The following is a 25,962-nucleotide window of genomic DNA, read 5'->3' as shown; positions in this document are numbered from 1 at the left end:
AGATCTTACCCCTATATATAACCCCTAATCAACCCTAATCCTCTCTCTCTCTCTCTCTCTCTCTCTCTCTCTCTCTCTTTCTCTCTCTCTTCCCCCCTCAGTGTATCATAATACCATGATCCCAGGGCCCTATCAGGCAGATTTAGTGCACCTACATGATATTTCTAGCGTCCAAGTCCTATGTCAATAACGAAAAGCTAGGTCCACCAGGCTTTCAATTCCTATTATAAGGAGGAATCCCACTGTAATGTTGTTTAACCATCCAGACACCCTCCCCCACTGATGGAATGAAGATACATTAAATTTGTTAAATGCTTATCAGCTTTGCTTCTCCACTATGAAATTTGTCTGATCTGAGTCTAAGATTAGATGAGCACCCAGGTCTCTAGTATCTGAGAAGCTTGGGATCCTTGGGTAGCAATACAACAGTGTTTTTTTCTAGGCTCTTGGTGATTCAAATCCAATATCCAACTGTGGTCTTCAATTCAGCCTTCGTTGTTTTTCTAGGTTCTTGGTGATTCAAATCCAAGATCCAACTGTGGTTTTCAATTCAGCCTTCACTTCTCATCAAGTCCACATCCACAGTCCTACTACACAAACGTATTAAACAAAGGCCTAATTCCCAGATATTTCAACCATTGTTCCATACCCAATTTTTTTCCAGCATACATACTTTTTAGTTGGGCAGGGGCAGTCTAGTCCAAAGTACTTTATTTTAACTCAAAGTCTTTTAATTGAAGTTAAAGCCCTAAATCCATCATACAAATTTTACCTAATTTCATAGATAGTCTCTACATCATACCCTTGCCTTCGGTCTAAACCTCACTCCATTCTGACCCTCCTAACCCTAGAAACCATCAACTTCATGAATTTCAAGATTTTCAAGCCCTAAAACCGAGAAACCTAAATACCTAATATCTTCTAGCCTAACCACCAAAACCTGACATATTTGAAGAACATCTTCTACCCCCATAAACCCTGATTCAGTCCAAATTTCATCTGATTCTTGCATCCAAAAAGCCCAGTGTCTCATCTCAAGGAATTCACCCATATCTCCCCATCTTAAGAATTCTCCAATAAGCCTTTTCTTGTTTCAAGTCTTAACCTGCACATCAACCCATTATGACTCTTTCATTATGACTAAGTCATTCCATCAAATATTATTATTGGGTTTGATTTTCCTTGGTCAGCCTATTTTAAGGCCCATAAACACACAAGTACTATGGTTAGTTTGGTTCAAAAAATAATCCACAGTGGTCTTCTGGATTCGTACTGTTGCTTGCTTGTTTGCATTGAAAGTATTTGCACCATCTAAACATTTAAATGATCATATTGCAAAAGCAGTTACCTGAATTGGTGTGTTGTATTCGCTACCTGAATTGGCAGTATATTGCTGAATCCCCATATATAATGCGCACACAGACTCATGAGCATAAAATAATAAGCAATTTAAAGTTTAACAAGTATGCAGTGAATCATGAACACATATTGTCCAAGATTCATAATAATAAAGTACATAATTTTCAAGGACCATACCACCTCATACTCTCCTAAAGTCTAAAAATATTTGTTTAGTACTTTGTGAAAGTTTGATGGGACTAACGTGTATTCTTCTTTGAGAACCTATAGTAGGGTATAGATCACTAAATTGTGAAGAAACCCCCTGATCCATTGTGACAAATTCATATGAAGCCATTGGTAGTATGTACAGCTGGTGAGTTGCATAAGAGAAGATGTCATCACCAAAAATTGATTCAGTACATCACTCTGACTAGGAATCACACTTAAGTTCTGAAATTTCAACCAAATATTTCAAAATTCTGAGATTTCAGACTGACATACCCAGTCGAGTTTTGGTCCCTTCACTTTAGCCAATTTATTATTAAATTTGAGTATCTTACAACCAGTAACTATTGCATCCTAACAAATACAAAGCTACCTATAAATTATTAAGTTATTGTTAGCAAGATCTTTCCAAATAAAAGAAGTATGGAAAATGTCTGACCTTTAATCTGACTCTTCCATCATTTATAGCCCTTTGAGTAGCTGCTAGCACATCATCATAGAAATATTCCCTTATTTCTCTAGAATGAGGAATGTTGTTTAACTTGGTAGGGATTCCTTTCCATTTGTCCTGGCATTGGCAGAAACCTTGCAAATTAAGTCAAATTATAGATTCCTTTTCTAAATAGTCCTGCATAAAAGAAAAGATTAGAGAGTGTGATCCTTCAAATTGAATACCTTGCTAGAAGACTCCAAATTTGAGCTTCTAGTGTTTTCACCGATTGCTATCTCTAATAGCCCCATAAAAAGTAAAAATCATAATAATATCAAGAATAATAAAAACAAACCAAAAAGAAAAAAAAAAATCTATATAATCAAACTTTGTCAAATGATAGGAATTAAATCTATTCGAACAGTAAGCGGTACTAAAATGCCTTTTAGATTGTACTTAAATTTGTCTTATGCAGAAAAAATTGCAAGAAAAATGCCAGTTGAAATTAACACAAACAAACTCCATTAATAAGTTAATACAAATAAAAACAAATTACAGAAGAATAAGTGCATACTCATTACATATTATTTTATGGGAGGTTACTCACATGGAGTTACACATATAGATCTGAAAATGCCATAAAGCATAACACCGAAATAGCTCAAGTAAATGAATGCTCTCATCTAAGGGATTCCGAGATATAAGAAATCCTAATAAGTTAGGAAATGTTAACCAAATGTAGGAAGCAAGAAAGCAATACCAGATTCTAATTGGACGCTTGGTTGGTCAAATGCCAAAGCCTAGTTGCTTGCCAAATATCACTTGAAGAAAATTGAGAAAATTCTGAATGGTTTTAAGAAACCATAATCATGAGGCCTAGATCGAAAGTCATCAACTAGGGGCCAGTCTTCCAAGATCTCAACTTCAAAGAGGGCATATTTTTAGGGTTTCAGGATTTTGGGGTAGTTGACTGGGATACACAAGAACTCAGTTTAGTGGTTGGGTGCAGATTGTAACTTGTATCAAGTAAGGAGCTAAGTATAAGGTGTAAATGGTTTGAATTTGAGAAGATTCTGATGGTCAGACTGGGGACAGTTCAAATTAGAAATTAGGGTTTAAGATTATAAGAAGAATTGGGGATTGGGGATGATTCAACTTACTGTTATCGCAGTTGTTGAACACCAGTTTTAACGACAGAAGCTCTTGGCAAAGAAAAGAGAAGAAGAGGAGAAGAAATCAGAACTAGGATAGCAATGCCGCATTGATCAACGGCACCAGAACTTAAAAAAAAAAAAAAAAGTTACATTAATTATCAAAATCATCTCTAATTAATGGGGCATTACATAATATATATAGAATCTTTAAGATTCCTAATTTGACTCATAAAAGAAAAGAACAAAGCCTAACGTTTATAGAACCCACCCGAGGCCAAAATAAAGTATTCTACAGCCAATTGGCTCATGCATCACCTAAGGTTTGCGCCTCATGTGGGTCCACTCAGCAACTGTAATCAAGAAAGGAACACCACACACCTTAGGATGTTTTGAACTCTTAGCTGGGTGAATATGGCTCCAAATAAAGGGTCAATACAATGTAAGGCTTTTAAAGGGAATGATAACAAGACAACACCAAGTCGCCTTGAGCCAAAAAAAGAGCCAGAGTGCCTTGGCGTGACCCAAGCAATGCCTTGACAACAGGGATGGCATGTGCTTCCAATTCTTGAATCACTCACCTAAATTTGTCACCTTTACTTTACCCTTCTGAGCTTGCAATAGTAGAGTGTCTATCTCCTCAAAAACTTCTACTTTTGGTCGGTTTCCATCAATCTGCTTTCCAAGGTATAGAAAGGATGATAGTCATTTTACAGCAACTTATGTGTTTTTTGGGGGCCAAGACAGCAACTTATGTTAAACGGGTGGAAGAAAGTCCTCCTTTATAGAAGTAAAAGCATGCGAACCTTGGACAATATGTCGACATATGTTGAAGAGATAGCATCAGCATTTTTTTTGTAAGTTTCTAGCCGTGATTTCACCTGGCAAGTTAGGGGCAAATAGTCAGATGACCATGAAGATTGCACTTAGTAAAACAGGTTAGAAGGCCTGAAGTCAGAAATACCAACCAGAAGATGGATACAAGTACAGAAGCATCAAATAATGTGCATGGATCTAGAACAATAACTCATGGCTAATGCCTGAATCTGGAAGTGTCTCTCACTCTTGCAGTATTTTATTTCAGGGACTACTTTGAAGAGAACAGGTATTTGACTTTTTTTACTTCATATAAAGAATAAGCTAGAACAATGAATTCATTCTCGTGTCTAAGCTTAGATTGACTACCTTCTTTTCTGAATAATAAAGTAAGCTCTCACATAATGAGGGCAAAACCGGTGCTGAAGGCTTCTGCACAAGCAGTCGGGGGGATATTTTCCCAACACAAACTAACCCCAACACATTAACGGAAAATGCTAATAGATTGGACTATTGTGCAATTTTAAGCAACACTATGGGGTGTCTATACCAATTAGACATACTTTTTGCCATTTATCTTGGGGTGCCTCTGAAATTTTCACAAAAAATAATAAGTGATTCCACAAGCTACTTTGTTCTAATTTTAGTAGAATATTTGTTGGACAATTATTAGATCCTTAGAGAACAGTATACAATTTCCCAGTATGGGCAACAAAGAGAGAAAATTACAAAATAGCAAGCCAAGAAATAAGCATGAGACTTGACTATCTATCAATCGGAGAATGCAGCTAAATCACAAGAGTTTGCTGCACTGATCCAACAATTAAAAACTGTAATATTCATACAATAAGGAACAAATTTCAGAGAAATTGGCATGATCCACCATAAACAACATCCATAATTCCATATCCAACAGCTCGTCTGGATGGAGAGAAAATCCACAGTAACTTGGCCTAAGCATGATTTTTCTTCAAAGCTATCACAATGTTTGAAGAAACAATTAGCTCATAATATAATAGAAATAGACACCAAAATCTTCCCAGTTCACATTATATTAGAATCCTTTTGGCTGCTGTCCAGGACGTTACAAAAAATGAGGATTACAGAAAATAGGATTAAAGTTATTATATTACAGTGTAAACTTACTTTTTCAACAGTGTCATCAGGTCGTGTTATAAGTCTTGCTCTTATTTCATCTGACTCTGGAGGGAAATTCTTCAGATGGTAAATCCGCCCAGTAAGTGGATCAAGCCTCCTCCCGACACATCGATCGATTAGAACTTCATCAGGAACCTAAATTTCAACAGATAAGACCTCTGTGCAAGGCCAATAACAATAAGACTAAAACCAGCAAACAAGAATTTCATAGATAGAAAATTTTAAAATCTGCAACCCAATGCATGAGCCTCCCACTACTGCAGAGTCTGGGAGGGCAAATATATGCAGCCTTACCCCCTGCTCCACTGGAGAGGCTGCTCCATGTGTTAAACCAGTAACCAATAGGTTGCAAAACAAAACAAAAGATCAACTCATCAAAGAGACAGAAGTTAAAGACGAAAAAGGAAAAAGAGAGGGAGAAAGAGAATAAAATATGAACCACATAAACTGAGAAGGTTAGTGACTAGGGAAAAAGAAGAAAAATAAAGGCTTTTATATAAGATGAGACACACAGAGAGAGAAAGAAAGAGAGAGAGATAAAGAAGAGAAGGGTCTATATGACTCTTGATCTGGTAAGATTATAAATTTATAATCTTCCTTCTTTTTTTTTTTGGATGAATAAATAATATATTAAAAAACAACAAGCAACACAACCAAACAAGAATACAAAGGAGCCAAAAGGAGAGGGGGGGGGAGCAAGAAGCTCTCAAGGGGGGGGGGGAGGAGATGAGAGAGCAGCTAAGACCCCAGAAACTAACAATTAACCTATTTCTGGGGTTGTCGGCAACAAGGGGATGGGGGAGGGAGAGTAATCTAGAAGAAACATCAAAGAAGATGGCTTTCCAAATCAAGTCAAAGGATCGAGATTTGGTGGTCCATCTTCTAAGATTGCGCTCCCACCAAATGTGATGGATGACAGCACTAAAGACTAGTTTGCCAAAGCGATCACAAATGGAGCATCCAAAGAAGATCCTCGAGATCCAAGACCAATCACGAACAAACCCTTGTGAGCATCTTGAGCGGGGCCAAATGGAAGCAAGGGCTCTATCCCAAATGGGACGGGAAAAGGGGCAAGAGAAAAAAAGGTGGTCAATGTCCTTTGAGCCATTCCAGCAAAGGGAGCAGCTAGGGTTGGCGGGGATATGGCGGCTGATGAGGAAAGATTGGGTAGGGAGAGCAACGTTAAGATCTCTCCAAAGGGTAAGGGAATGACAGGGGATGTGACCTTTGAACTGGACCAAATGGGACCAAGGGACTGAGGTGTGAGGGGAGCGGAGGAGGTTCCATGCGGAGAAAGTGGTAAAAGATTTGGAAGGCGAAGGGGACCAAATGGTGGTATCAATCTTCCTTCTTTTTATTTATTAACTGAGATCTTTTTTATGAGAATGAAACCATAATAAATTCAGCTATTCCAATTCTGGTCTCATATATTCTATGATGCAAAAAAGGGTTGGCTCTATCATGATTAAACTTTTAATTCATCTTAACCATGGTGTCCATTGCTTTTCAGCCCATGGCATTGATGGGGGTAATCTAGAGAGAGCATGGGATGAATAGGTTGACCCTAGGGTTACCCCAAATCATAAAGAGACAATAAGCACCCCATGGGATGGTTTAAACAGACATTTGTTAGATTTAAATATTTACCTAAAAGAGGCCACAATTTGAAGCCATGGAATGGGAGTCTAACCTTGTGATCATTTCTAATTAAATTTGAACTTAAAGGAGGCCATAAGCCAAACCCTAGGGTTGTAATGGGATGGTCCCTATTTTCTTCCCACTGGTAGTTAGTTTCCCTTTTAGAAATTTATTCATTATCTTGATATTTTAACATTCCAAATTAAAATACAACAATTTTTCGTAGTCCAGTTTGTGGCGGTTTTGACTCCAAACGAAGTTTTAACTTGATTGGAGCCCTTAAGATGTTCTGTGGGCTTTTAGTTCAATGATTGATGTCTACATGGGCTAATATGTTCTTGAGGACACAGCGTATGCCTTCGATTATTCATTTTGATCACTATTGCAGACTTAAAGGTGAGTGGGATCATTTTGGTTGGCTCGTAACAAAAAAAAAAAAAAGGATCATTTTGGTTGGCAGAGATTATATTGTGTTTTGCACATTATGCATCATCATTATGCCTTTATTCATCTTATTCTGTCATGTTGGGATTGTAATGGATTATATTAGACATGGATCATCCTGATCGGTAGATTTTATATTTTTTGGCTTTTGTGGAGATTTTATTGTGTTATGCACAAAATGCATCATCATTGTGCTTTATTTGATCACGTTGCACTGGGTTGGGGTTGTTATTGAATATGTTAGATGAGGATAGTGATGAAGGTGATTTAAATATTTGCGAAAGATTATGAGACAGGTCCTGGGTGGGTTATATCTGATATATGAGACCCAGCTTCACTTGTTGCATAAGTGCATGTGATATGACATGTGAGACATATTGCATGGATGAAATATGCCATGACAACATTGTAAGCATGCATGTGCGTGGTTGAGTAAAGGAACCCAATGCTACGACCTTGTGAACAGGGGCTTAGGTATTGGATAATTTTTACAGGATCAGTTCAATGAGATCATTGTCCAAACTACCTATTCCCAAGTATAATCTCGTGTTCTACCAAAAACGAGCGAAGCCTGCTCTTCAACGCATCCCAGATGAAGAGCAATACAATAGGGTTATAAACTGATTATTGGGTCTGGGAGTTAGATTGATTCCATGGTGGCTAGGGTTTTACCTGCTGGTATCTGTTGTGGGAATCGTACTAAGTTTATCCTATTTTGCAGCAAATATTACTTAACTAGTTAGACTTAGATATGGTTGCCTAGGTATTATTTTTTTAGTAAGTGGAAAGCCATACATTGCAAAGACTATGTGCTTTTGTTTAATTACTCGATCACATGTCTTTCTTTTACTATTATTATTCATTTTTATATTTTAGAGGAGTTCTAGAAATTGTTGGACTTGCACTCCCCTCATTAAGCTTTTGTTAAAAAGCTTATCCCTGAGGGAATGTTTCTTTTTAGATATTCTTACTAGAGATACTCTAGTGTTAGAAGAGTTTACTTGGTACTCTCAGAAGATGATGAACACGACTTTAGAGTGTGGAATTACCTTGCATGTTTTTCCATTATGGCAAATAGTATCATTGTCTCCATGATTTGTATGTTTCAGAAACAGTAAATAGAAGTTAGTTTATGATTCTTTACTCTCATGTAGGGTAAGTACTAATTAAAGTACAATTGAGAATAGCATAGCAAGGTAAAGAATAGATAGCACAATAAAGACCAATGCAATACAGTAAAGCACAATATTGTACAGCAAAGGCCAATAGAAGAGAAGACAAAGTTGAAGCTGAAGGTTTATTCAGTGTGTGGTTCAGCAAGAGGAGTGAAAGAATTACTAGGATTTCATCATTTTCCTATTCATTCTGAAGTTGAGGCAGATAGTGAGGACTGAGGATTGCATGTAGTGATTTGCAAAGATAAGGCAAAGGAGCACTGAAGGCTCAACATAGGAAAGCAAAGAACTTATGACCATGACTGTCAAGGCATCGCCTAAGTGGTGCTGAGGCATCCAAGGGTAACCTTGTCCGCTTGGTTGGTTTCACCTTGTCCCCCCGCCCCTTCTCTCTCACACCTTGCTCACGAAGGCACGATGGCAGCTGTGCTTATGACTGTCTACCCTTTCACCAAAAGGTCTGGGTATTGGTTCAGATTCATTGATTCAGCCAAATCTTAGCTGATTCCCACAATAGAATCTCCATTCATTACTAAAGCAGACAGCTGAATATTTAGTGATCCTTCTACATGTATGTCTAGAGTTCAGTAGTGGTGCCAACTATTACATACACAAAGTTCTGATCCTCTTTGATCCCGACAGCAGGGTTTCCCACATCCCCAGAGTAGAATTTTGTGTAACCTCTTCCATACAAGCTAATTGACAAACAACCAGTAGCACAGATAAAGTGAACCATTGACCCAAAAAAAGTCAAAGACAATGACAAACAATTCAAAGTAAAGATAGGGAATAACAAGTAGAGAATAGACCATTGCAGCGACAAAGTTTTCATTTGACATAGACACAGATCAAGGCGGCAGTAAACTAAGACATAGTATTCCAGATACATAGCTATCATAGTAGCATTCATCCAAAAAAAGGGCTATCGCAATAGCATCTCAAACAATGATTTGCACAAGATGAATTGTTTACGTCCATTAGTATGACATGATGTAGTCTTTCTTATGGTGCCTTTTGAGCTCTCCATGTAGATTATGATTATTTTTACAAAGCATTCACAAGAAAAGTGCCAATCCGCAAACTATGTGAGGATAAGAAAGGGAAAAGGTATAGTCCTTTCTAAGTCGAGCATCAAAGACAGTGGCAACGATAGAAAAGGAAAAGGTGGATACAAATACACAGCTTATAATATTCTGACAATTCACAGTATAGGATGTAATGTTGGTAAATAGCTTTTATGTCATGTATAAATGTTTTACATTGATCTAACTAAGTAGTTGATACTATGTAGGTGTACATGGTAAATTTTTGACACAGATGATTATAATTTTCTCTATGCAATAGTTGATATCCCTGATACAGTTGAATAGATCGGCACATAGTAGACAACAATCCCAACCGTTACTTAATGGAGTTCCATGAGAACCGGCGACATACCATAATCCGGGTTTGGGGTGTTGCAGCTATAATAATTGACTTCAACTTCAAGTATCTTTTCAGGTATTATTTCTTGACTTTGAAGGATTATTTACTTGTAAGTTGTAACAGTAACTAGTAAACTTGTGTATCATTGTATAAAGGGGTTTTCATTATAAACCAATCACTTATAGTTTTTCCAATCTGTGTCACGTTAAGGTCCAAAATCCCCATTTCCTTATCACAATTTTCTTTCTGTTTCTCAACATTACCATGTGAAAATGTAAATCACAATGATATCCGCAGAGAAAAGAAATATGTCATAATATTCAGCTAGAAAAGAAGTTGCCTAAGATACATAGGTTCAGCTGCCTGCAGTAAAGGTGATGGAATAAAGAAAAAGAAAGAGCAGTTGAATTTTCATTAAAAAACATACAGACATGATACATATTGGATAGACTAATTAGAGAAATTCTAAATATGTACTCCTTTTAGTGAGATGATGAAACCTGATATTCAGTTTCAATTTCAAATGGATCGAGTAACCCAGATCATTACATTATAGGCTGTAACTTGAAATCCCGACAAAACACCACCTCATAGAGAAACTGATAACATTTACACAGATTTGATATTCACTAAGCAATATATTTGGTATTACTTTGATCAATTATGCAAGATTAACAGCCAAAGAAAAAGTATAAGTGCAATTACATACCTCTAAAACAACGTATATGTCTGGTCTGATCTTCATCTGTTCCAGACTTTGAGCCTGGGTGAAACTTCTAGGGTACCCATCAAGAAGCCACCCTTTTTCTTGTGCATCTGCTTGTGATAATCGAGATCTCACCATCTACGAAACAGAGAGACATTGAAGTGATTTCCCAGAAAAGAAAAACAATTTTAATTTCAAGATATCGAAAGTATGTAATACAGCTGTGACAATTTCATCAGGAACCAGACGTCCACTCTCCATATATTCTTTTGCTTTGTTTCCAATCTCTGTGCCAGACGATACTTGAGCTCGAAGAAGATCTCCAGTTGAAATGTGCACCAATCCATACTGCACATTGATCAAATAAGAAATGATAGCTTTGGTGATGTACAATGTGCACCAACATATACAGAACAACCAAGGAGAATGATCATAAGGTGACCATTTACAAAAGATCTTGATTGAATAAGGGGGACACTGATGGCTCTAGTAATGTATTAAATAAACTGGGAAATTATAAGTGCCAGCCCCTAAGGTTGACCCCAATTTTAATGCCATCCCAGTAACTATGACTGTCCACAGATCTCCCTTATTCAGTTAAATAATTACACACACAACCCTCACCATTAGTGAATAGCTGTTAACTAGTGAACCTGAATGCTAGATTTTCTAAAGACAAAAGTGACCCTCTAATGATGTGAAGTGTTGCTCCAAAATCTAACAGTTCCGGTTCAGACAAGAAATGTATCAGACCAGAGATCTGCAAACAAATAAGGATGGGAAGCCACCTCCGATGATAAAATCATATTTAGGTAAACACAGTTCCTCTTAGAGAAGCGTAAATGCCCGAAGAGATGAAGCTCTTGGGTAGGTGCCCCGGAGTTAATTCAGTCTTACCAAACGAGAGTGCAAGTGACCGTTTTTATGGTTAGGGAAGATTAAGGCGACTGCTGCTGGCGTAGGATGGCTGAATCCAATTCCCAAAGAAACTCTGTGAGAGAGCCAGATGGGTGTTTCCCTAGGGCATGTTCAACAAAGTCCATACAGATCTCTGCCAAAGCTGACACTGAAAGTGACATGACTTGTACAGACTTCTTCGACTAGCCCGAGGGAAGCAATACCTAGAAGGATTTCAGGATGTTGGTGTATCTCCTGATAAGCGCAGCTCATTTAATGCATAGGTACAGTGCATTAAATGCTGAATTTAATGCCTTGGCACGCTTACAACTATATAAAGAATGCCTCGTATCTTATTATAGCCCCTGCTGACAACTAATGGTCAAGAAGTACTTTATATGGTCGTTCTGGCAAGTGTCTGCCGACAAGTGGTTAGCTGACAATCAACATTCCGAGAAGTGCCATAGTCTGGCAATGCCCAACAAGTCTCCGAATTAAGGACTTGGACGATTAAAGACGGCCTGATCAGACCCAGTTCATATGGGTCCAGGAGTTCCAAGGACCATTCAGCATAACATGAAGTATCTACCATATCCATGCAAATTAAAAGAACAAATCAGCATCTTCTTCCCACACCAGCACTTGTGCAAGTAGTTCAATTGAAGAAAAAAAAATTCAACAATGGTAACCTCTTCCCTATCTTCTACAAATTTATTGTTGTTAAAACAATGAAGGTTGTACAGAAAAGAAAACAATACAAATAACATGAATCCAAATTCCAAACAGAAGAAAAAAATGTGTCAATCACAACTCTTCTTCCTTCCCTTCCATCGTTTCCAACCCTTCATTGTCCAAAACCACCATCGTCTCAATTCTCATCTCTATCAAGTATTTCCTCAAGGAAAAACTTCTTTCTACCTGCCAGTCCCTTGCCAAGACTTAGTTCAGTCTACCAAAGGTTCTCAAATCCATCAGGTAACCCTCTCATCCTCTCCAGTTCATCTTGTTCTCGTTTTCACCTTATCTAACCTGAGTTTAAATCAGTGAATGCTTGACACAATGGATAATATTAACTGTTAGAACCAAAAGACTAGAGGCACCATATAGACATACCAATATCAAACAAAGAGATTCAAAATATAAAGTATACCTTATGTCAGAACCACTTACCCGAATGTAGTAGAAGAAACTAAACAAAACCAGTACGAACTCGAACAGGGTGAGTTGAGGTGTACGCACAGTACTTTTCCTTAAGGTATTTGAACTCCCCCTTTAGTGCATATTGGGTTTGACCTTGACATTCTCACCTCCAAGATACAACAACTCCTTAGCTCTGAAGGCTAGCACTCCAACAGATACTACTTGCTAAGGAGATAAGAAGGTAGTATACAGCACATAAATGAAGAAAACAAAAACGGAATTTTTCTAACTTTAGAATATGAATTTTTGATTTTCCACCAAAATCAGAGTTAAACTCTTGTTCAGAACTTCTCTATTTATAAGCTCGCATGGACACCTTCAGAGAGTTACATCTGTACGTAAGGTCACATCTGCAAGGAAGAGTTATGGCTGTATGATCAGTCACCTCCCTACAGACCCAAAATCGGGTTTTCTAGATCGTTATCCAAGACCCACGTCCCCAAATCCGGACCACAACCACAACCATGCCCGACTCGGTCCAGCCCAGTGCATGCGCGTGATCCACACTTAACTCTCTACCGGCAAACATCCCACTTAAGAGCTATAACTGTATATATAAACAATATAATCATTAGCTCCATCCGATATGGGACTAAACACATATGGTAAATTAAATTACCTTATATATATATATATATATATATATATGCCAAATTGCCAAAATGCTTTGATTGGAATCTATACATCCAGAAGAGTCCTATAGAGTAAGAATTAAACAATAGTCCTAAAACAAAACTAGGGAGATACAGTTTTAATGTTTTGAAACTTATATAAATAACATATTATTTTATTTTATTATTTTACATATTCATTTTAAAAACAAAAATCCAACATTAACTGTTTTGAAATCCATCCCAGGTTCTAGGTTTAGCTTTAATGGAATTGATTCAGGTCCATCAGCTATCTCCTGCCTAGTACCACTGAAATTCCTTTAAAGAATTGGTGGTTTCCATCAATATAATGCTGACCCAACAGGAGACTAATCTTATTCTCTAATTTAGACCTCCTTTGATTTCCAATTTTTTCCCATGTATTTTCAATATTGGTTTGGGTTTACTTCAGCCTCTTTGCTTTGCTTAAGGTATTTTCGTGATGATAAATTATAATATATCAGTTTTCCAATTTCCTTTCCTCTTTTCGTTTTTCATAACGCTTTGTTTCCTTTCCTCATTTCCTTTTTCATAACCTATACTTTGATGGTCCTAAGTGACTCGGAATAAATAAAACGATACAAATAGACAAAAGCATACAAAGTGACAGAATGCTTTAGCATCCAGATACTTTTTTTATCACGTGATGAAGACCAACCGATTCAGAATAGCATCATTCTTGATCACCGACTTAGAATAGTATATATCATTTAGAGAAAAGGTATGTAGACACAAATTTTAAGGACAGTTTAATAGAGTGAAGTGCAGGAAGAGACCTTCTGAACAATCAGCTCGCACTGACTTCCTTTCCCCGAGGCTGGTGCCCCCGATATCATCACCTTGAACGGTTCGCGAGCCGAGCATTTTGCCCTCAAATCCTGAGAGAAAACCAGCAATAAGCCTTTAAAGTTTTAAAGAACCACCACGGAGAGAAAATTTCAGAACCTGGAGTGTGTGACTTCTCCTCGGGTGAGTTGTCGAAGAGAATCCTGGGAATGGGAGACGAAGTGAAAGAGGAACTGGAAGGGGCTTAAGAGAGAGCGGAAGAAACGAAGAGGACGAGAAGGAATGAGTACGGGGCGTCGATAGGGTTCCAAAAGATGGAATAGGAGTGGTGGTGGTGTCGCTAATTAGAGTCACTGAATACAGAGCCATTGCTGCTGAGCTACCAGAGGAGCAGGAAATTCTGTATAAGTTGTAGAACTATACTAAAATTAAAGAAAACACGAGGTCTAATATCCCATGCCACGAAAGTGGCGCGGGAAGTTGGAAAACGATAACTGATAAACGGTTACCATGGATTCTACTAAAATGCACTGCCACGCTGAAAGGATACAGTGAGAGGATCGGACTCCGACTTCTGGGAGAGCTATGTGGAGTGGATAGAGCTTTTTTGCGTACGGTGAGGATGGAACGAGTGGTCGAAGTTAAAATCTCGACCACTCATTTTCTTTTATTTTCTTTTTTTATAAACTTTTTCAACTATTCCTATCGGTAATAAAAGAATATGTAAAATGAATAGTCAACATTTTCACCTTTGACCACTCAATTTAATCGTGGCCATAGGCAGCTAAGTGTTGCGCATTTAAGTTGAACCGCACATCGCTTCTTTTATAAATTATTTCTTTCCCGGTAAAATCTAATTTTACTTTTCCATATAATTTTTAATTTCTCTAATAAATAAATGTATTAAATGTTTTTTCTGTAAAATAAATGTATTAAGGGTAAATATCAATTACCTTCCCTCTTAGCTGGACAAATAGCACTTACACCCCTCTTAGCTGGATAATATCACGTACCTCCCCTCTTACCTAGCAAATATATCAAACACCTCCCCTCTGTTAACTTTCTCGGTTAAATTTAACTTTTACCGTTAAATATTTTTCTAAAATCCTAAACTACCATTGGCTAAATTTTTTAGTATTTTATTTTAAACCCTAAATTACCTTAATTACGCTAACAATTAAACTACTAAATTTTCCTCAATTAAAATAATTATTAAAAACCAAAATATCATAGTTAAAACTTAAATTATTAAAAGCCCAACATATCCTTTTTTTTTTTTTTAATTATCAAACAATTTAAAAAACACGTACTACTATCAAGTAAAATTAAAAACAATTACTACTATTTTGGATTATTTTTAATTGTTTGATAAATTTTTCATATATTGGGCTTTTAATAATTAAAGATAATTTAGGTTTTAACTATGGTATTTTGATTTTTAACATTGTTTTAATTGAGGGTAATTTAATATTTAATTGCTAGAGTGATTAGGTAATTTAGGGTTTAAAATAAAAAAATATTTTTAATCCAAGGGTATTTTGGGGTTTTAGAAAAATATTTAGCGCTAAAAGTTAAATTTAACCGAAAAAGTTAGCAGAGGGGAGGTGTTTGATATATTTGCTAAGTAAGAGGGGAGATAAGTGATATTATCCAGCTAAGAGGGGGTGTAAGTGCTATTTGTCCAGTTAAGAGGGGAGGTAAGTGATATTTTCCCATGTATTAATTAAATCTTAGTCTTAAGGGAAGAATCAAATGTCTTAGTTAACACTTGACACTTGACACCAGATTTCGGAGGAAAACCAGAAGTCAAGCTGTACAAGAGCTCTTGTTGAACACATCTTCATAAAAGGTGTTGATCATTACCAACTCAGCCAACCTTTGATGGTAACCTCCTCTTTTCATTCTTTTTCTTTTTTCTGGGTAGAAATTATAGTCCACGGGGCCACAAGGAAAGTATCCTACTATCCTGGTGTCATTACTCAGCTACATATTAAACTGAGGCTGTTTCAAATTACTCTAGCAGTATGTATCTTTTCAGTAATCAATCTGGTTTAAAGCAGGGTAAGCCAAAGTTTCTTATATGACACATAAGTTTGTTTAAGTAATCATTTCCCATCTTCATTGCTGAAGGATCATTAACCAGGAAAAAAAATTGCTGAAGGAACTAAATACTGAACAGACCATACAGAACATACCAAACGATGTTTTCCGAGATAAGCATGAACTGGCCCATACCAGCTGTAAAGATGAACAAGAATCTGAGCTTGGGGCACAAAAAGGGTTAAGAGAAAGCAGATTAGTTGAGGAGACCACAATGGCCTGCCAAAATTTACCATTCTCAAAGTTGTTACATTATCTCATCATCACCAATTCACCATTGACCTTTCACAGACACAATAAAATGATTTTTCCTCAAATACAAAAGAAAATAGAAAAATAGAATTGTGTTTTGAAGTAAATGACTTGAACAGAAATACCCAACACATCTAATGATGATTTCCATACAATAGATGAACAAAAGAGATTTGCTGAACTAACATTTAAACAATTCTAAAACCAAAACGATGAGATCATGGATCACTGCATAATAATTCATATACAGATCCTTCTGCTCACTCTAACCAAATAGGGAAATACAGTATTAAAGCGGGTACCTGCAACTACCTATCCCCCAAATTGGATTAAGAGAACACCAGCACATAACAACAAGACTACCAGGGTATTGATCAAAACTGGATACTGCTGTAACAACCTTCACCAAGTTTAAGAACAGAGTAAATTCAGCAGCGATTGATGATAAGTTCAAGGAGTACATGAGCTGTACTGGTTCATTTTCCAGTGTATCTAAATGAACATTTTGGAATGGTAATAGTGGGGAAGTTCAATCCACTTTTACTGAAGAAAATAGGTAATGCACAAACCAGAAAGAAGAAAGAAACCCAACTGTGCCTGTGGCAAGCATGATTGCTATACCTATGAAGAGTGAGTAACCCAAGTAAAGAGTAGCCGAAATGGGTCCACTGAGATTCTTGAGATCAAATATGAGGTAGTTTATGGAGTACAAGAAAACGTACAAGGCCACTGAACCAGATGCAAAGAAGGATTTCCACCACCACCTCCAGTCCTCCACACACAGGTGCATGTAAGTAAGGACAAGGGAAACTTCAGCGCATACTACCACAAGAAGGATTAGCACAATGAACAAGAAACCAAAAACATAATAGACACGACCCATCCAAATGCTAGACAGTATGAAGAAGAACTCAATGAAGAGGGTCCCAAAAGGAAGAGTCCCTGCTCCAAGCACCAACAACCAAGAAGGGTATTTTTGAGCTGGGACTTCACGAGGGATCTGATTTGTCCGAACAGGGTACTCAATGTGAGGAGCCTTAGCCCCGAGGTACCCTCCCACAAGCGTAAGAGGCACAGAGATGCAGAACCAGAGCAAAATCAGAACAACAAAGATGGAAAATGGAATTGCCCCAGTACTATGGCTACCCCACAAAAGGAAATTCAGTGTGGTTAGAATCAGGAAGGCGATACCAGGGAAGAAACAGGCAGCCTTCCATGAGATTGAAATCCATCCCATGCTGTCATTACAATTGATTGTCCTCCAAAGCCGCACGGCCACATAACCTGCTGCAGTTCCAAGGAACATGTAAAAGAACAGCATACCAGTGAGGAGGCCTCCACGAGAAGCTGGGGACATGAAGCCAAAGGCAGCAAACAAGATGGTAACCATTCCCATTCCCAGAATTTGAACACCATCACCAGCCATTACACAAAGTAGTGCTGGATTGTTTGGAGTCCTGAAGACATCTGCCACAACTAGCTTCCACCCAGACAGCTCCTCGTTCATCTGTGCCTGTGCTTCTTTATCGAGTTGCTCATAGCGAGTAAGGTCTCGCCGAACAGTCCTCAAGAAAATTACAAGCACAATACCAGCAAGGAAAGTGATCACCATTAGAGAGTTGAGAATCGAGAACCAGTGGACCTTAGCTCCTTCCATCTTCAAATATGCATCCCATCTTGATGGCCACCTGATATCACTCTCCACAAAGTTAACTTCATAGGTGAAGGCCATTGACTGCCCTTGCTTGACGGCCATTGCCACAGTAGAGGGATCGCAGCCAATAGGAGATGGGTATTTTCCATAAATCTTCAGTTTCTTTACCACTTCCGCGTCGTGCTGGAAACTGCAAGGAACCACCTCGAATCCCACAACCCTGTACCCAGGAACCTTTGATCCTGACTCACCCGCTGTAGGGATCACCTCACCGCCATCAGTGCTCATCGCTCGGACCATATTGCTGTCATCATACTTATGAACCTGAACCGTGAACTTCAAATGGTTGAAAACGTAATACACGTCCTTGACTTTGATACCGACGGGGTAACCAGTCCATCGGATGAGGTAACCATCTCTCTTCGTATAACGAATCGCAGGGAGGTTGTCGAGGATCAGATTCACCTGATACATATCCTCGATTCTCTGCGTCAGAACACTGAAGTCATCGGCTGATAAGGGATCAGTTTGGCAGAGGAATATCTCCGTCTCATTGGTGTGCATCTTAAATTTGAGAGGCGAATTCTCGATCCTATCCCCCATTAGAAGTTCACCAAGGTTCTCTCGACTATCCTTCACGCCCTCGAGAGGTTTACAAAAGGGTAGACTGTAATAACTGAAGGGCACCTCAGAATCGATGGAAGTAAGAGAATTAACTTTCACTGATAACTCGTCGCCAACTTTGTATGTGTGAGGATAACTACCCGGGAGATAGAAACCATCTCCGGTTGGAATGATCAAGCAGTAAAGCAATACCGCGATCCAGAATTGATGGAAACAGTCCATCGTTTCCAGTTCACGCTCGATTTCCTTCAGATCTGGATGAGACAGGGATCAAACTATCTATACAGAAGGCAAAAATCGTCGGATCAATGTAGCTATAGAGATGGAAGCTACAAATGTTTAAATTATTTTCCCCCGGAATGCAAAAATCGAAGGCTAGGTGTTGATAACAGTAAGAACGGATTCTGGAGAACGTTTCTGCAGGAAGGGAAGAAACGACTAACCTTTACGGAGACGAGAAACGGAGAAGCCGGTTACTTATGAGATTTCAGCACGCGCAGACAAGAGAACTCTGATGTTGACGAATCGGAAAACCAGAAAAAACCTTCCGTCAGAGAGATTTCTGCACCACGCGAACCAGAGAACAGTCTGAATCGGTTTCGATTCGGAAGAGGGAGACCTGAGAAGCCCTAATTCCTAAGCACCGACACCTTTACTTTGTGAAATGCGAAATATTCGGTGTCTATTTTATAAAAGGCGTACGTAAATGATATTCCCCCAAATATATCTAATATATTTAAAAATTAAAAAAAAAAAAACAAAAATTGCCAATCTACTTAAATGGCAAAAAAAAAATTGCATGTTGTCCACACTAGTCATTTTGAAGAATTACAATTTAGCCACGGTTAGATTTTGACCTTGGATTGTTAAGTTTTTTAAGTTTTGAATGTCAATAAACCAAAATAACATCTTACCCTTAGCACTGTAAACACTAATAATGCCCCTCACTCACCCTTAAGTGGGTGTTCTATCTAAATCTTGGTCTCCTGCTAGAAAATGCTCGCCACCATTCAAGGCCAGAAAAATCTCTCTTCAAAAGTAGGCTTATAAAATGAAATTGAAAACCCTAGACTATGCAACTATTTGATATTATTAAAATACGATGCAGTAACGTAGATCGTGGCTAGCAACAAATTTTCAAAAAAGTAAGTCATATGAGCGATAGTTTCTACATAAATCTGAGTTTTCAAATTTTAATTATAGAGTTAATCACTTTATTGGCTAGACTCATTAGATCCCAAAAGGAGTGGCATTGGATTATTGAGCATTTGATTCAAGCTTGTACAAGTGAGTTTTTCCTATAATCAAATTTGGTTCCTTCCTGTTGTTGCAGAATCTCCACTTTTCGGTTCAACCACCTTAGTTGTTGGACCAATTGCCTATAGACAAGCAAACAGATGATAGTGGGTTGCCTCTGAGGACAGGAAGTCACATTCAAAAAGTAATTCAGATTCCAGACGACATAAACCCTTACAAGCAAGGGGAGAGTAAATGAACTTGAAATGATACCAAGATGTTAGGTGTCGAAGTTAATGAATGCCCTTCGTTCTCCCTTTACTGTTACATATAGGAAGTTGGATGTAGAAGATCTAAATCCACTTCTCTCATTTCGCAATCTTCCTCAAGAAGCTTCACACTTGATGGCATTGTTCACGAGGGTAGTAGGGGTTGTGCCAAGTGTCACTCTCAGATGTGACCTACTTTTCCTTGTGGAAATGACTAAAAGCCATTTCCGAAGATCTCATATATTGCACGTATCTTCCCTTTTTTTAAAAAAAAAAAGTAACCCCGGGGGGGGGGGGGGGGCCCCCCCCCCCCCCCCCCCCCCTCCCCCCCCCCCCCCCACGTACTTATCTGGTCATGGATAAGAAAAATACTGCTAATTTATTATATAAGGAAGAATAGTCAATAAGAAAGGTGTTGCATAAAACTCTATCGGGAAGGGGAAGAAAGGGACAAAAGAATTCAAATTTTAGAAAAGAAAGGAGTTTTTGCCCAACTTGAATGAAAAGCGATGCCAAAAAGGCTATGAAAAAAATTGTACATGAATGGGAAAAAAAAAAAAAAAAAAAAAAAGAAAGACCTTCCGACTAACCTGAAAGAGGGGAGAAAACAACACCGGAAAAACCCTATTTTTTACATAGCAACTGGGGCTAAACCTTAGAAGACCCCACCTCACACAAAAATGAAAAAAAAAAAAAGGCCTGCATTCGAGGAGGAATGTCATTTGGAGCTCCTTCCGTGTCGAGGGGAGGCCAAGTCCTCGACAATTAAGACACAGCTACATCATAATGGAGTGGATGGCTTTATCTGGCAAGCCATCACAGCCCCAGATAAGTTGGATCGTATTGATAAATTTTAATTCTCTTCCCCGCATAGTCATCTGCACACTCTGTACAGCTCAAATCCCTATCAGCAAATTCTGTTTCAGTGAGTTTTCTCTTAGATGAAAGGAGTTGTTGGATGGATAGCCATTCAGCTTCTTGTTTAGGATCATCAATTCGATTGACACTGGGAGAAGAAGGCGGGCTAATCGGCTGTACAGCACGGATTGCTATCCCTGGAGAAGCTGCAGATGGATTGATAGAATCGGGTACTGAAGATCCGTTGTAAGTGTAGAGTGCCTCCAACTCTCTAGGAATATGCAGCTTGTAAATGTTGGATATCAGGAAGAAGCTCTTAACTACATCACGATCCCTGCGTTGTGAAGAGGTGGATGAGGTAGCAAGATTCTGAACAGAATGGTTGAACTGGGGCTTTTTTTGATGTTTCTTGAAGGATTTTGTGGATCTTTTCATATATATCTTCAACAACAGAAGGAAGAAGATCTCTAAAAAAGAAGAGGAGAGAAGACAAGAAGAAACTGCACTACTATTTGTGTTTCTTTAAAGCTCCATTGAAGAACATAAAATGTTCACGAGCCCTGATGAAGACTTGAAAGACAAATCTTACTGTCTTTAAAAACGTCCAGCAACGACAGTTCCAGAGCCCATGCAATAACTCCAATCAAAACAAGCCACCATGCATTGCCTTGTCTAGTTTGTAATCAAGGTTAGACGTTTGTAACAACGCCGCTTGAATCTCTGTGGTGGAATTGGGGGAACTCACAGATTGAATCTGAAAAGCATCCATATAATCAACATCAATTGAACTTTAGACGTTCGATTATATTAGATATAATATGAAAGTCTCGTTAGATGTCCCACCACGTATATCTGGCCATCTCGTGAATTGGTATTTAGACGTGGTTGAAAACAAGGTGCATCACATGACTGCATCAAGTCACACTGGTAAACTCTGTTCGAGATAGAACCCCTCCTAAATACATGATAAAAAATGCAATACACTACCCTAATCCAAATTCAAGAATATAAAGGTGAAACTGTGAAAGTGGGGGAAAGTAGTCGAGTGGTTTGGGAACATTTTTATTTTTATTCCTGATAGAACAAATTTGATTCTTTGAATAGATTTGATTCATGATTCATTACAAGAGCAATAATACAACTCCATAAACCAACCCCTCAAACCCCAAAAAACAGGTGCATTGATGCAACTAGGCTACAAGAGGGCAAATATAGTTTACCAAAAAAAAAAGGGCAAATGTAGAGTACATATCTCGCAAGAATATTACAAATTTTCAGTTTGGAGGGTGACTTTATATAGAATTTCAAAATCTGGCACTACTTTTGGCATGAAAGTAGAACTCTTGACCTCATATTGTGAGGCAATAATCTTTCCCACTTGAGCCAACGTCTTGAAGTTATAATATTCAAATTACAGCAAGGTGAAAAGAAGAATCAGGCATTAGGTACAACATTCCAGAGATTTTACCAGCTAACTCACCTGGTACCCTCTTCAACCTATAACGTATGATGAAAATTGTAAATAAATAAATCTAAGGTTGGCATCTAATTAAGGCTACCAGCCACCTACGCAAGTGACAAGGCACAAGGATTTACAATATCCTAGGTTCAACAGTGAATCATTTGAGTATGAACTAAATTTTAGTCCTCAGATCAAAGTGAATCATTTTTTTGTGTGTGGTAAGAGTTAAGTGAATCATTTAGTGAACCAAATTTAGAGAAGTTATGGCGAAAGATAACTCATTCTGCACTGGTTCATTGGGAAAGGTATTATTATATGCAGAGTTATCAATCTTACCGGCCGAAGTACTAGCAGAAGGGTCTAATTTGGAAAATAATATGTGCACCTCTAGTAGGTGAAACCTTACATGCAAAGGTGCTCTTCGTAAAACATAAGATGTTGAAAAAAAAACAACTTCGGTCTTAAAACAAGAGATTCAATAATCTGTTCCATGTAGAATATACTGCTGCAAAGAACATTCTCGAGTAAAATATTTAAACAATTCGGAACAACAAACATAAAAACTATTAATCTCTGCATTATAACTCATACATGAAGCCTTCTCCTCAATAAACCAATTACAGAGAAAAAACTTTGATACCCACAACTACCAGCTACAGCTACTACCTATCTCCGAAGATGCAGGAAATGAACAATACCATGCAAATGAGCAATTGCCTGCTAAAGAATTAATCAAAACTAGATGACGTTATTATTGCCCTTAACAAGTTAAGAAACAACATGAGTAGGACAGGTAGATGACAACTTCAATATATGTGAGTTGTGGCCTTCAATTAGTCGTTGCATCTTCCATGAATGTTTTGCATTTCATGAGGAGAGGAAGCTCAATCTAGCTTCACAGAAGAGAACAGGTAATGCACAAACCAGAAGGAAGAGAGGAACCCAATTGTGCCTGTAGCAAACATAACTGCTAGGACGATGAAGAGGGAGTAACCAATGTAAAGGGTGGCTGATACAGGGCCGCTTAAACTTTTGAGATCGAATACAAGATAGTTAATAGAGTACAAGAAAATGTAGATGGCAACTGAACCGGAAGCAAAGAAAGACTTCCACCACCACCTCCAGTCCTCAACACAAAGGTGCATATAAGTGAGGACAAGTGAAACTTCAGCACAGACAACCACAAGGAGCATTAGAACAACGAATAAGAACCCGAAAACATAGTAAACGCGACCCATCCAAATGCTAGACATTATGAAGAAAAGCTCAATAAAGAGAGTACCAAAAGGAAGAGTTCCTGCTCCAAGGACCAACAACCAAGATGGGTATTTTTGGGCCGGAATTTCACGAGGGATCTGATTGGTCCTAACTGGGTACTCAATGTGAGGTGCCTTAGCTCCAAGGTACCCACCCACAAGAGTAAGGGGCACAGAGATGCAGAACCAGAGCAAAATTAGAATAACAAACAATGAAAAAGGAATGGCTCCAGTGCTATGGCTACCCCACAAAAGGAAATTCAAAGTGGACAGTATTAGAAAGGCAATACCAGGGAAGAAGCAGGCAGCCTTCCAAGAGACTGAAACCCATCCAGTATAATCACCACATCCAATTGTCCTCCAAAGACGCACAGCAACATAACCAGCTGCAATTCCAAGGATCAAGTAGAAGAAAAGCATACCAGTAACTAGAGTGCCCCGAGATGCGGGAGACATGAACCCCAGAGCAGCAAACAAGATTGTCACAACAGCCATTCCAAGAATCTGAATTCCGTCGCCAACCATTATACAGAGAAGTGCCGAATGGCTTGGGGCTCTAAAGACATCTCCCACAACAAGTTTCCATCCAGACAACTCCTCGTTCATCTGGGCCTGAGCTTCCTTGTCCAGGTCATCGTAGCGAGTAAGGTCTCTCCGAACAGTCCTCAAGAAGATCACAAGCACAATACCAGCGAGGAAAGTGATCACCATTAAAGAATTGAGAATAGAGAACCAGTGGACCTTGGATCCCTCCATTTTCAGATATGCATCCCATCTCGAAGGCCACTTGATGTCGCTTTCTACGTACGAGACTTCGTAGGTGAAGACCAAGGGCTGGCCTTGCTTGACGACCATTGCAACACTGGACGGATCACAGCGAATAGGTGAGGGATACTTCTCGTACATCTTCAGATTCTTCGCCGAGTCCACATTGTGCTGGAAACTACAGGGAACTACCTCGAACCCAACAACCATGTAACCAGGCTTATCTGACCCAGGCTTCTCAATTGTAGGGATAACCTCAGCAGCATCGCCCGTCCCCATAACGCGAGCGACATTGGGCTCCTCGTACTTGTGAACCAAAACTGTGAACTTCAAATGGTTGAACACATAGTACACGTCTTGAACCTTGACTCCAACGGGATAACCAGTCCATCGGAGAAAGTAACCTTCTTTCTTCGTGTAACGAATAGCAGGAAGGTTGTCAAGGATCAGATTTACCTGATACATCTCATCGATCCTCTCTGTCAAAAGTTTGTAGGTATCAGCAGATAAGGGATCGGTTTTGCAAAGAAAGAACTCGGTCTCATTGGTGTACATCCGAAACCTGTAAGGCGAATTCTCTATTCTATCCCCCATGAGAAGCTCACCAAGGTTTTCTGCACTGTCCTTCACGCCATCAACAGGTTTACAGAATGGGAGACTGTAATAGCTGAAGGGCATTTCAGTGTCGATCGAAGTAAGAGAATTTACTTTCACTGATAACTGGTCGCCCACACCATATTTGTGAGGATAACTACCAGGAAGGTAAAACCCATCTCCGTGTTGAAGAATCAGGCAGGAAAACAAGATCCAGATCCAAAATTGACGCAAACAGCTCATCATCGCCGATCTTTGAATGGTTTTCATCAGATCTGGAGGGAACCCAGATCGAGAAACTGTTACACGACCCGGAATCCTGAAACCAATTCAGATCTAGAAATGAGAACTCTTAATTTTTCTCAATGGGACCAAAATATAGCAGAACAATGACGACAAGAATAAGATTTGATTCAACAAAGAAACAAGTAAGCACCTGACCTTTCAAAAGATGGGCAGAAACAGAGAAAAAAGTTTCTCCGATTTAGAGATCTCAGCAGGAATGCAGAAATTAAGGCGAAGCCCCCCAGACCTGGATCGAAGGAAGAAGAGGCAAACAACGTATTTAAGAACTCCGTTCGCCTCGCAATTTGCAAGTAAGCTGCTCTCTGAAGTATTAATATGAACTTCACCCCCAAAAAAGATAATATTAACATGAGAAATCACCATAACCGCACATATTTCCGAGTCGGCGAGTCCGACCCACTAAATTTATGACGAAATTAACCCCGTTTTCTCTTTTAACCCATTGGACCGGGTGGGTTGGACAGAGCTACAAGCCTACAACCACTCTGTCCACTCGTTGATCTGAGGCTGTTATGTTACTTAAGGCTGGCCCGGCCGGTCCGAC

At 38.7% G+C, this 25,962-nt stretch overlaps 2 protein-coding genes and 1 pseudogene across 12 annotated transcripts in view; all 3 read right to left on the bottom strand.

The window, feature by feature from the left end:
• LOC149009523 (adenylate kinase family protein) overlaps window positions 1–14,624 on the bottom strand; it is a 33,111-nt gene extending 18,487 nt beyond the window's left edge. For all 8 annotated transcript variants that reach the window (XR_016174771.1, XR_016174768.1, XR_016174769.1 and 5 more), the window contains exons 1-9: window positions 14,202–14,624; window positions 14,033–14,134; window positions 10,729–10,857; window positions 10,513–10,647; window positions 5,110–5,256; window positions 3,954–4,028; window positions 3,729–3,822; window positions 2,242–2,294; window positions 2,006–2,134 (exon numbers count right to left, since the gene is read on the bottom strand). Coding sequence is in view for 1 of the 8 variants with exons in the window: in XM_089164330.1 (XP_089020456.1) it covers window positions 2,006–2,134; window positions 2,242–2,294; window positions 3,729–3,822; window positions 3,954–4,028; window positions 5,110–5,256; window positions 10,513–10,647; window positions 10,729–10,857; window positions 14,033–14,134; window positions 14,202–14,411 (1,074 nt within the window). In the remaining 7 variants the exon portion in view is untranslated. The remainder of the gene's footprint in view (window positions 1–2,005; window positions 2,135–2,241; window positions 2,295–3,728; window positions 3,823–3,953; window positions 4,029–5,109; window positions 5,257–10,512; window positions 10,648–10,728; window positions 10,858–14,032; window positions 14,135–14,201) is intronic.
• Window positions 14,625–15,879: 1,255 nt separating this feature from the next.
• LOC149009522 (transmembrane 9 superfamily member 11 pseudogene) lies at window positions 15,880–19,355 on the bottom strand (annotated as a pseudogene). Of its 3 annotated transcripts, none has more exons than XR_016174658.1 (2): window positions 19,116–19,355; window positions 15,880–18,947 (listed from the first exon to the last, which is right to left on the bottom strand). The product of XR_016174658.1 is annotated as a transmembrane 9 superfamily member 11 pseudogene, transcript variant X2 (transcript). The 3 variants fall into 3 exon arrangements; XR_016174659.1 differs by having other exon boundaries at window positions 15,880–18,926; XR_016174657.1 differs by having other exon boundaries at window positions 15,881–18,951.
• Window positions 19,356–22,971: 3,616 nt separating this feature from the next.
• Window positions 22,972–25,746, bottom strand: LOC149009521 (transmembrane 9 superfamily member 11). The gene is made up of 2 exons (XM_089161139.1): window positions 25,554–25,746; window positions 22,972–25,431 (listed from the first exon to the last, which is right to left on the bottom strand). Exon 2 carries the CDS (start codon window positions 25,380–25,382, stop codon window positions 23,382–23,384), a length of 2,001 nt encoding a protein of 666 aa, XP_089017265.1. The 5' UTR covers window positions 25,383–25,431; window positions 25,554–25,746; the 3' UTR covers window positions 22,972–23,381.
• Window positions 25,747–25,962: the final 216 nt, after the last annotated feature.

This window comes from Hakea prostrata, chromosome 7 (assembly GCF_041222555.1).
Source record: "Hakea prostrata isolate BN-2017 chromosome 7, UWA_Hpros_2, whole genome shotgun sequence".
Taxonomy (NCBI): Eukaryota; Viridiplantae; Streptophyta; class Magnoliopsida; order Proteales; family Proteaceae; genus Hakea; species Hakea prostrata.
Note: the sequence above shows the minus strand (reverse complement) of the source record. Positions and strands in the feature narration are given on the sequence as shown.

Coding starts and splice junctions, on each gene's coding strand:
- LOC149009521 (XM_089161139.1), bottom strand. CDS start 25,382: ATGAAAACCATTCAAAGATCGGCGATGATGAGCTGTTTGCGTCAATTT.